Source organism: Dendrobium catenatum, unplaced genomic scaffold (genome assembly GCF_001605985.2).
Source record: "Dendrobium catenatum unplaced genomic scaffold, ASM160598v2 fragScaff_scaffold_231, whole genome shotgun sequence".
NCBI classification, from domain to species: Eukaryota; Viridiplantae; Streptophyta; class Magnoliopsida; order Asparagales; family Orchidaceae; genus Dendrobium; species Dendrobium catenatum.
The window spans coordinates 11,024,675-11,037,442 of NW_021318693.1; the positions used below are offsets into that span (position 1 = coordinate 11,024,675).

The following is a 12,768-nucleotide window of genomic DNA, read 5'->3' on the forward strand; positions in this document are numbered from 1 at the left end:
AACCAAAAGTAGTAACCTTTATTGTATGATGCCATCAAAGGTATTATATCACTTGTCCATATTGTCCTCTCCTCATAATCCTTCATGGCAGATAATTTTCCCCTTTCTTCAATATAAGTTGCCTGCTAAAATGCTTGTGAGCATGCATGATAATTGATAACCATGCAAACAAGGTATCATTTGGCTAGAATTTTAAAGGCAGTATTAGCTTAGCATATTTCTGTTGGAAGCAAACACCAACAAATTGTTAGCAAGCACCTAACTTAACCAGCACTTAATTAAGTATAAGCAGAGCCCAAGATTGACATCCTCATGGATGTGAAATAGAAAGGCCAACCCGCATCATGCTAGTTGTTATAAAAAAAAAAGAATAATTAGTATAAAAGCTTGCAATTATCTACATAAGACAAATATAGCAAGAGCTATAAGAAACAAATAAACTGGTAAATGATAGAATTTTAATGCAAAGTAAAGGAAGTTTAATTTATTTAGATCCACTGCAAAGTAAAGGAAGTTTGCATAAAGTCAATAGAATTTTAATGCTTGGAAACAGAAAGAACGTAGGGTTAAACCCTTATGGTGCCAAGCTTTTGGGATTCAGTATTGGTTCTACCATTTGATTGATCATGATCAAGATGCATAGAATTTAATTTATGTATTTAAATTTTGAATTTGTTAGGAAAAAGAAGATTTTTTTATATCTTATCACTTATTGTCATGGAGATTATCCTGTAATAAGCCTTAGAGTGGGTTTATACTATAGGTTATCAAGCTATTTCTATATATATAACCCCCTCTTCTTTGTAAAAATCATGTTATGAAAGATTCAATGAAAAATTTTGCAACCCTTGTTTTGAATTCCTTTTATTTATTTCTTTAGCATTGTATGTTCTGAAAATTCAATGGAAAATCCATTGTATAGATCCGAGTATTGTAGGCATGAAAACATAATTAATGCAAAATTGAGTGTGAAATGCATGTGTTAAAAGAAACATGAATTCATGGCCGGTACATTTTCATCTACAACAACACAGCATTCTATTTTTTCTACATAGTTAATTTTGAATTTCAGAATAAAAGATTGATTTTCCAAATTTATTTTTCCTTGATCGTTATTTCTATATTTATTTATTTAAAGTTTCTCATCTTACTTTTTACAAAATACAAATGAATAAAAATTAAGTTATAAAATCACCCATTTTCTGCTCTCCTCTCTTTCATTCTAACTTTTAAGATGGTATCAAAGATATTGAAGGTTCTACTCCTTATGAGGTCGAAGGGTACTTTGATATGGAGCCTGTCCTCCATGTTGACAAATCCTTCACCAACATTAAAAGCCAATCTTCATACAAAAAAAATGATTATATGTGAAGGATCCTCTTAAACAGAAGACAGTGCATTTTAGAAGTATTATGAGTAAATACATATTACAACGTATATGTTTTATACCTAACCACTCATAATTAAATGATTACATATAAACTAAAAATTATGCAAAGTGCAAATTTAAAGTATTATGAGTAAACTAGCATTAATGGTATATATTTATATTGGGGCATCGTGTAATTATGAGTTACATATTAGTGCGTAATGTTGATCAACTTGTTCATGATGAATGAATCATGTGTTTAAATGTTCCATGATGCAAAATGCAATGAGCTTAAAAAAGGTCATTTATGTGGGATAGATTTACAAAATATATGTCTGACATTTACAGGCGGGGCAATAAGCAAACAAGATAACAAGAAAACCAGATGAGTGCCTATGGAGAAATAGGCTCCTCAATCTCTTGATATTGATAAGGGGGAAACTCATTAGTGATAATGATAGGTTATACCTAGCTTTTATTGAATCGTATAATGATAGCCAATAGGTTGGTCGATGACCTTATAATGTTATACTAGTGTGAATCTGATATAGTTTGCTACCTTATGATGGTCAATTAATGTAGACATTCATACATTCGCATATTCAAAGGTTATAAGATGATAGGATATGCTATTTTATATAAATAAAATAAGCAAATGAATGTCATAACGCAATTAATCTACAATGTAATCACTAGTACACTTGGCAAGTATAGTGCATATAATAAATTAGACACTAGATATTTCCGTAGTAATTACCTTAGTACAATTAACTCTCTGTAATGTTATGTCCATACTCAAGAAATTTCATTTCATAATGATTGCAAGAAAAGCACCAAACTAGTTTACGATCATGCTTTTGATCCTTATATCAAGTTTTTTATTAGCATGACATTATTTCCTTACCATAAGTATTTGAATTCTATTATACAATTATTTTTCTTGCTGCACCTCATAGCTCGCTAGATTATTATTCAAGTTTGTAAAAAGTAAAGGGAAGGATAAATTGAGCATGAGTGAGGATCAACTTATAGAATTACTCACAAGTTTTGAAGTTTAATTTTGGTATAAGAAGTAAAACTGGATAATGTAATGAATATCATGAATATTTATTGTTATGTAAAGTGAACTTTGATGTCTCTAAGAAGCTTTATAATTTACTGAATGAGATATTTTGGTATACTTCTAAATAATTAAACTGTGTTATCTTATTCGATTATTATTAGTTTTGGTTAGGGTAAATTTTTAGTTTGGAACATTCGAATGATTGAGTTGATCTACTTTACTTTGGTGGGTAAAATTCTAGAATGGGTAAGATTCTAGAATGAACTTTGAAGATAGGCTCAATGTAATACCCAAATTTTCAGGTAAAATCTCAAAATTTTCTTAACTAAATTATATCTTGAAATATCAATTTTCATGAAAATCACCAAAGATCATTCTATTGTATTCTACTCGTCAATTGGAGCAAATTGGTATATAAAAGTACATGTTAAGTTGCAAGGTGTTAAAGTAATTGAATTAGTTTTTATTTGCATTTTTTCCTAAAATTTTTAATTAGAATTACTGTTCATTTATAATGCTAATTGTAGCAGGGTTAATCATGCATTGGTTCAGATTAAGGGTAGTTAAGTAATAATTCATTAATTGGCCATTTAAGCCATCTCCTCGCTCAACTGATGCTATTCCTCAATTTAACTCTCAGTTTTCATTTTTTTCCATCACTTAGGTTGCAGCTAGGGGGATGGAAGCAGAAGTAGGTCGAAGAGCAGGACAAGGAAATTAAATAAGGAGAAGAATATAAGGATATTGATTTTATTGTAAAATTTTATTGTACGTATGTAATATCCAACTTTTTGTAGAATTTCAATGGCGTGTGAGGAGAATAAATTTTGAGGTAAGATATCAATTAGGAATGAGTTGGGTTGTAGGTATTTTGATTAGAACGGAAATTGTAATAATTATGTAAATTGAAAATTTAAGTTGTATAGATAATTTATAAGCATAAAAGGTTGCAGGGAATCGAAATCATTGAGGCATCTCATCACAATGGTAAGAAATGCAAATTCTAATTTAGAAAGTAAATTCTTTAGTCTTACGATATGAACAATTGCATTTCAGTAAAATGAAGTGTAAAATGCACTAGAACTTATTCATATTGTTGAATATGTCCATATAGCCGAGTATTCAAGTGTAAATGAACACACAGATTTTAACAATTCAAGCTTAAAATAAAGTGTATTATAATTACATAACCGTTTCACTAATTAACTGCATTTTTGGAAAGAAAAGCAATGAGTTATCTAAAGTCTTCCTTTTTCTTCATAAACATGCATAATATTACTTATGCTTTTTATATTAATACATGAATCATGTAATTACCAGTTACATAATTGATCAAAAATTGCTAAGCCTAACAAATGTCATGTTAGATGATGATTTGCAATGACATGTTGTAATACCTATGCAGGTAGTGCAAAGGGGATCCCAATGGAGACATTAGGACCTAAATATACAATAGATATAATGTTAGATTTTACCAAGGCTCCATTGAATACTATTATGAAGCTATAAAGTCTAACTTTATGTTATAATGATAGCCAAAAACTTTGATATCTAATCATGATATATTCATAGGCTTCAAATGAAATGAGAGATCAAAAAAAGCATAAGTATTAAATAAAATACTTATATGAATAAATTCAAGTGTGATATTTAAACCATTAAAAAACATAATATTGTTCCATCAATGGCATTGTAATAAGCATTCTATTATTATTAGTTCATATGAGCATATATATGCTAATTTATCTGTATAAACAACTTATGAATTTAATTCAATCATAAATACATGAATATTGTTAACTTTTTTTTAATTCTATATTAGAATTACACATCTTTCTAAACCTCATAGCTCAACAGATTTTTATTCTGACTACTTTTACAAGAAAAAGGAAAGATAAGATTGAAGTTGAGTATAATCATATCAATTCAAAACTTATATTTTGTTGTATAGTTGCGTGAGATGAGTCCTGAGAAGAGATATGTGAGTTGTTTGTTATAAAAATATTTTTTAGTTGTTAGTTGCTTTGTAATTATATATATATATATATATATATATATATATATATATATAGAATATTTGGAATGCTTTCATTTTAAAAATGAATATGGTAAAATATGACATTAATATTTTTGGGAATGGTTATGAGTTATGAAGGTTAAGGAAAAGTATGTTTTCCTTTGTTGCACCCTGCATCGATTGGTAGGGAGTCGGATAGGGTGGGCACTCAATCGGCTGAATCATACTTGATTAAGAGGATTCATCATGAGGCGTGACATTCATCATGGTGATTAAAAGGCACGGGTAGTCTCAATGACAATCTGACCACACTTTATTTATTGAAAATAATCTTAAGATCAAATTACTAACATGCTTGTATATTTTGAATTAAAGATCTTAGATCATTGGAATATTTCCTAGGCATGGAAATAGCAAGATTAAGAAAAGTGATATATGTCTCAATAAAAATACACCTTCACTTGCTGAAGGAAACCAATAAACTAAGGTACAAGCCTGAAAAAATTACAATGGATCCATTAAATAAACTTGGAACCGAGGAAGATGTCACAATTGTTGATAAAAGGTAATATGAGAACTTATCTATCTTACACAATTCGATATTTACTCATGTGTTATTTTAACATGGAGAAGTAAAAAAAAAAGCATGTTGAAGCTTGAGCATTGTTGAAGGAGAATTTTGAGCCATGACCCATGAAATTTGTGAAAAAATGTGGCTTAAACAGGTACTCAAAGATTTTAAAAGTTTCCCTACAAAATGACTGATGTGACAATCAACCTACTTTTAGCATTGCAAAAATCCTATCCAATACGATTAATGGACATTTTGTAAAAGAGAAGATTGAACAAGGATTATTAAGTTTGGTTATACTTTAACAAAACATTAAATTATTGATATCCTTTTTAAAGCCCTTAATTAATTACAATTTGATAATCTTATTTCAAGCTAAAAATGGTCATTATATATTGACAACTTGAGTAGAAATCTTAAAATCAAAATAGGGAGTCTTCAAGTTGACCAACAATCCATCAAGTCACAAAACAATTCTAGAAACTGCAATAAAGCATACTATCAATTTCATATTTCATTTCACATGCCGTTCAGCGCACTTCCAACCTTACAAACATCTCAGGAAAACAACAAGTTGCAGTCCAGCAGATAGTCTACCTAGCAATCCCGAAAATTCTTTCCTAGGAAGATCTGCCAGTTTCCAGGTCTCGATACAGTCAGCCAACCGCTCAATTCCTGTGTTTAGAATGGAATAATGTAACAACCATTCTAATATTTGGTGTATTTGATCATGTTTGATATCTTTCCTGCTTATCCCCGTTCAAACAGTTATGGCTTGATTCCTTGCTTATTATACTTTCTATTCTAGACATACTAACTAGGCCTTATATCTCTTATAAAATTTTACCCCTTCAACCTAATGTAATAAGAAGAAAACGAAGTATTCTTCTCCTCTATATATTCTCCGTAGTACATATAAATTATGTCTTAAAATAAAAACTAGGGTAATTTGATGTTTAACAATCCTTTAAAGTTTTGTAAAGTATCTCGATTGAGTACAAAGTCATTTCCAAATAGACTTATCCTTAAAAATATATCATTACAACAATCATTGACATAAAATTATAGATGGAAACACAATATGACAAGCAGCCATAAAGCCAGCTTACTCGATAGGTAGGCAAGAAACAGATCTACAGATAAAGAACTACAATCAAACTCTGACAAAACAATTAACCACAATTAGTAGAACAGCATATCAGCATTAGACGTTCAGAATGATGAGCAGTAACAACATTATACAACAAAAAAACGAAAGGGCGTCCTTTTCTACAGACCATTCTAAAAGGATAAATACATGGCCTAGAACAATGTATTAGTAGTAACATGAACATGAGAAATCTGACATCTTAAAATCATAGTCCTAAGAAACAAGCATTACATCCAACTACAGCAGTCAATTGAGCTCCAAAGTTCAAAATTCATTCAATTTCACCTCAAATTTAGGTAGAATTTAGTTGGTCCAAAAAATTTTGTTCTATATATGAGTTAGGTCATGTTCGCTTGCATTCCGTTCAACACAGCAGTCTTTTCTTTTATTCATGTACGCATATCTATAAACCATAAAGATATGCATATGAAGTACATAAATAACTCTTCCCTCAATGTGCAAATGTTTTTAATATTTTTCTCACACATAACCTTAACTATAATAAGCTTAAATGAAAGACCATTAGCCACTGCATTATATTTTTAACGCCAACATTATCATGGATTGGTATGATTCTTCCACACTGAGGAAACCAAATGATAAGGAATAGGAATGATATTTACTAGCAATGGGAATGATAGTAACTAGTGATACAGGGCTCCGATTCATGAAAAGATGTCAAAGCATCTGCCTTCCTCAAATAGATATACAATGAATGTAGAGATTTTGGTATGTCCAAGTTGTTAAACAGCTACACAACTAAAGTGCACGAAGACTGCTTGTCAAATTGATCGGGTTGTCAAGGAATAGGCATCTAATCAGTAATCACTACGTTAATTAAGATGGTACATTCAGAACCCAAAACAAGGTGAAAAGTATGATAAAATAGATAGCAAACATAAATTAGAAATAAATAATAACTATAAACTTGCCTTTCAAGATTTTATTCAAAACAAAACAAACAAATCAATTGAAAAAGTGGTATCTTGAAGTTCAAAACTTAATAAGATAACAAAACAACCATCTGAAATAAGCATGTAAAAACATCCGTACCTGTAGTTCGCCCATAGGATGCTTCAAAATCAAGTGTGATGATAATGCAGCCCCGTCTTCCTTGAGAGTTGGGTCAAAGTAATTATGCTGATTTGCAGTATAACGCCGGCAACGATAATCCTTTGAAGTACGAGTAATATCTCGTGCATATAATATTGAACTAGTAGTTGTTAATGTGCGGCGTTCATCTGTCGACTTTTGTAGCAGTAAACCAAATGGAAGGGGCCAAATGTTTGAGATGGTATAAGGAAGAGGAATACAGATAACCTCACCTAAAAAATGATCTGATTTACTAGAAGTATTGAACTTGACAGTGAAATAATTATCCAACTGTCAATATGATAAACATAATAATTTTTGACAGAACATGTTCATCCCAATTCAAAATAAAAAAGGACTAGAAGGTCAAGATTATTGATTTGGACTAACAAAATGCACTAAAAAAGGAACCTTGGCTTCAGTAGTATCAATTAAAACGCCAATATTTCAAGATGAACTTCATTGAATAAACATTTGTTTTCTTTGAGATATCACTCACCAGATACATAGTATATTGATAAGTTATTGATTTCTAAAACACAAAGAAGTGCATCAGGGAAAGCATCCATGCGACACCAGCAAGCCTGCATTTCATGTTCAAAGACTTTCTCAGAAAAAACACTGCCAAATGAAAGAAAAGACAGAATCTTCCTCAACAGCACTCCATAAATAACCGGATAAGTGAAGACAGAAAATGAGGGCTTCCAAAGGATAGTTAGACGCTTCTCAAAATTAGCATAATAATACTCAAGGGTCACATCACTTCATACCCAAAAAAATATAGGCCCCTGAGGACGTCATGACGATAAGAAGAATGGATAATAAGCATTCAAAGATACATTACTTACATAGAAACTCATCATTTAAGGTTAACGTATGAGAGTTAATTATAATCTTGTTGACAAATTAAACAAGCAGAATTAAGAGCTGAGAGCAGCACAGACTTAAATGAAAGACCATTAGCCACTGCATTATATTTTTAACGCCAACATTATCATGGATTGGTATGATTCTTCCACACTGAGGAAACCAAATGATAAGGAATAGGAATGATATTTACTAGCAATAGGAATGATAGTAACTAGTGATACAGGGCTCCGATTCATGAAAAGATGTCAAAGCATCTGCCTTCCTCAAATAGATATACAATGAATGTAGAGATTTTGGTATGTCCAAGTTGTTAAACAGCTACACAACTAAAGTGCACGAAGACTGCTTGTCAAATTGATCACTGAAATTAGAAAGAATTCCTCTTGAGAAATTCAATCAACCTTGGGATAAGGTCCATGGAATGGAAGTTAAGGTGCCATGTGTTCTTATTGATCCAAACTAAGTGAAATAATCAACTCCAATTCAAGTAAAAGGAGAATATCAAATAACCATCAACTTCTTCCTTTTTCTCTTCATCTCCCTCAGCTAGGAGCTTAATGAAAAGTGAAAGCATTTCTCTTAACCATTTCAATCAGACCTAGAATATGTTCCAAGAAAGGTTGCTAAGGTGTTATGTGTTCATCCTAGATCAAATCTAAGTGCAAGGTCAACACGAAGTTAAGTACAAGCAGAATGTCATCTTACATGTGACTTTTTCTTCTCATCCTCTCTCACGGCTCACCATGTCTTATCATTTGCGATTTATGTTTATTCTTTATTTAAGGGATGGCTATAACGCGTTCATTTTATCATTGTTGCCTCCCATTACCGATTAATTCTTCCATTCATCTTTAATTTTCTCTTCTCAATACAACATATTCACAATAAATTACAGCATATTCACAATAATTTATGAAGATAAATACAATCAAATCGATTTCTTATAAAAGCTACAAAATTAATAAGCCAATAAATCAATAATGATGCAAAATGGAAGGAACTGATGGAAATTTGACAAAATAAATTTCAATAAGGAATTGCAATAGTGGTAAACTTAAAAGAAGAGCGTTCAAATGCATTGGTATGATCAAAAAAGCAATTAAGTGTCAACTATAAGCTGAAAGAAATTCTTAATATTGATAATTTGCAATTGCCACAAGCAATCTATATTCCTCTTCCACAATTCAACAATTTGAATATCAACATATACCATTGGTAAAATGCCAATAAAGAACTGCATAAATTAATTCCTGACAAGATAAATAATATCTCCGCTATAATAACAATTTAAACAGAATTTTAAAAAAAAATGCTAAGATAAGATTACGTACAGTAATAATATTGTTTGTAGAGCTATATCTTTTATGAACTTCGAAACCCTTGGTCCACATAATCCTGACAAAAAAGAATATATTGGAATTAAATTTGAAACTCTCCACAAAGACAGAGGTTAAGCCATGCAGCTCAGCTTTCGAGTAATCCTATCACTTATGTAAGCAATTGTTCTAGCACAATAATCAATGTGCATAAAGTCAAGCATGTTTGAAAATAGCTCAACAGCACATCCAATTACTTCACTCACAATTAACTCATATGTGTCATATTTTATAGGGATTGATTAAAAAACCAATTCCAATTAATCGTGAGTGACAATTTGAGTCAATAAAAAGGAATCTACGAGCAATAAAAAATTAATCAGGTGAAATGGAATGCTTAACCCAAATTAAAAAAAAAACTAAATACTAAACATACTCTGGTAACAAAATTCCATGTGTTTTTTTTTTTTTAAATAACTAGCAAAATTGCCTAAGCCAAGACCCGGGTTAGCTATAGATCTATTGTACAGCAGAAAGTGAATCTGCTGAGGAATTGGGAAAGAATAAAGAGAGCATTCAAGGGAATCCTCAAAGTATTTAAACAAGTGTTAAATACTCAAAGCGCAAAAAGAATGAAATCCTCAACATTCAAGGGTGGAAATGAAACTCATTTTATTCAATAATCAAAAACCAACTATAACTGATCATGAAAAGGTTTTTCTAGAACCTCAAAATAGGACAATTAAACTAACTACATAAAAATAATTAAAATTGTTTAATTTTCTAAGATGTTACTTGGGATCTCTTTCTTTATATTTTAATTTAAAATAAAATATATTTAATACCTTAGATATTTAGTATATTTGTTTTATTTAAATACTGTATAAGCCAATGCATATGTCAAGGTGGTAGCAGCGGTGGCAACACTGGGCTGCAATAGTAGAAACATTGGTCACAACGGGAGGTGACAATAGCTACAGTGGCGGCGGTCATGGGGTGATGGCCAACAGCTGGTTAGTCAGGGTGGTTTTCATTATAAAAAATGAAAACAACTAAACTTGCTTTAACATGTTTTGAAAATAGCTTGATTTGTTTTAAAAAATAAATAAAAACAAAACCAATTAAAAATACATACCAAATATATTTAAAAAAAAAAACAAAAATAGTTCCAAACATACCCTAAATGGCTCAAAGTATAATCATCATAAAACTCTGATCATATGGTAAAGTTAACCAGTAACCAACAAGTAAAAATACTAGGACTTCTTAGGAAGCCCTTGACAACCAAGCTACAAAAAACTTAGATTTCATCAACTCATCTCTTGAATACAACAATAGAATGAACAGTGGTGTAATATTTGATGAGGACAGCAAAGTTAAGCATAGATCCTAAAGAAAGCATAAAAGCAAAATTTGGTGATCCTGCACCGGTCGAGTAATGGATGAATGAGCGAATGATATTTAGATGGTCATTGTGAGTGATAAGCTATGCCAGCACTGAAACACAGCCCATAATCATGAGGGAAGCAATGGGGGTCTTGAAAAATGGGTGAAATTTCGATACAACAATATCACTTGAGTGAAGAACGAATATGGTTTCGTAATTATTTTTCATTGAGTGCACAATCAGGACTTGGGGAATGTGAGAGCAGCGGGATGCTTTGTAGGACCTAAAAAATCAATTACTGGAGCATAGAAACCTAAAATAGACCATTATATGACTCATGGAATATGAACAGGCATAAAAGTTGTCAGAAAAAAAATGGAATATGAATAGGCATCATTAGACCAGACGGATAACTCCTGGAGTTGATCAAATATACTTAAATAAGTTCATGAAACATAAGCGCATCAAGCATGTTTGCTCCTAAAGACTCTCACAAGAGAGAAGATACATCTAAATAAGCAGAAGAAAACTCCAGCGGTCCAGCCCTAGTTTTCCCCCTGGATATTCCTCCATGTGAATCTTCAAACAACTCAGACGGTAACAGCATTTACGTAAACAACCAAAGACGTCTCTTTGTTCCCAAAGATTCCTCTCACTAGCTCCTTGTGCCAACAATTTTAATCAGAATCATTTCCAATATTACCATTAAGCCTTGAGAAATGATAGTCAGATTAGTTTAAATGAACAGTTCTAAACAAAAAAATTCCCATCCCGTTTCAAAATCAGTTGAATACAGCACATAAAATACACAAACATTCGACGGCAACAAGAAAAGCTAAAAACCCTACAATGCACAGGTAAATTGGCGCAAGAAAGAAGAGAATCTTACCGGTTTCCTCTAATGAATAGCTCCTGGTCGCCGCATTCGAAGAATGAACCAGCGGAAGAGAAGTCGCTGTCAAAGGGGGGTACATCGTCCCTCTCGCGGGTGACCTCCGGACCAAAAAGAAAGTAATCGTATTTCTCTGGCACGCCCTCTGCTGGCTTACCGTCCTGCTCCTCGGATGTGAGGCCAAAGGGCTTGAACTCTCGGAGTACAGTGAGGTAACGCACTCCAATAGACATCTCCGGCGGCGGAAACCGCCGAGCAGAAGATGTTATATTTCTCCCGCACGAGTGCTCGAATCAGTGAGGAACCCGCAGTATTTTATAGGGGTGCAAGATTTGGCGGGTCGAGTTTGGGTGTGGTGCGAAATTTATGGGACCCAATAAATTTGATACTAATTTACCCTAAGTTTTAAATATTTGATTTGAACCTAATTTAATCCGAATTCGTTGTTTAATTTATCCTTAAAGAGTTCGTATAAATATCATAAAACTTTTATAGATTTATACATCTCAAGACAAAAATTTTATTTCTATAATATTTTAATTTTTCAATAACATTAAAAATATTACTAATATTAATTTATTCGAATATATATATTTTTATACATATCTTTCAATAACATTTAAATATTAGGTTATCATATTAGTATGAAATCTAAGTATTAAATATTAGTGCATATTGATTATGTGTTATGTATGTCCTTGTTTTTTCTTCTTTTTTTCCTCATTAAATTATGGGATAGAAAATTAAATATTATTTAAAAGCAAATATGACCTTTGTTTGCTCATGATTTATTCATGAAAAATACCTAAACTTACTAGCAGGTTTATCTCGAGGGTAATGGAAGTGTGAGTATGAATGGAGAGTGTAGTACAAGAAGAATTGAGAATGTCTAGAGATCTTAGATAATTAGAAAATTCCTTATATATCCAAAAGATATTTTTGATAATGCATTATATGTCTTGAATTGTGTTCATTACTCCTGATTTATAGGATTTAGGTGGGACAATAAAAATGGTTACATGAAAAAACATAAATATATCT

At 31.5% G+C, this 12,768-nt stretch overlaps 1 protein-coding gene across 2 annotated transcripts in view; it reads right to left on the minus strand.

Annotated features, from left to right (window-relative positions):
- Window positions 1-12,046, minus strand: part of LOC110111639 (anaphase-promoting complex subunit 1) — a 177,681-nt gene extending 165,635 nt beyond the window's left edge. The window contains exons 1-5 of one of the 2 annotated variants that reach the window (XM_020843595.2): window positions 11,725-12,046; window positions 9,464-9,527; window positions 7,762-7,846; window positions 7,224-7,495; window positions 17-122 (exon numbers count right to left, since the gene is read on the minus strand). In XM_020843595.2, coding sequence (XP_020699254.1) covers window positions 17-122; window positions 7,224-7,495; window positions 7,762-7,846; window positions 9,464-9,527; window positions 11,725-11,960 — 763 coding nt within the window. In that variant the 5' untranslated portion in view covers window positions 11,961-12,046. The remainder of the gene's footprint in view (window positions 1-16; window positions 123-7,223; window positions 7,496-7,761; window positions 7,847-9,463; window positions 9,528-11,724) is intronic. The other variant, XM_028693179.1, reaches the window with a different exon arrangement.
- Window positions 12,047-12,768: the final 722 nt, after the last annotated feature.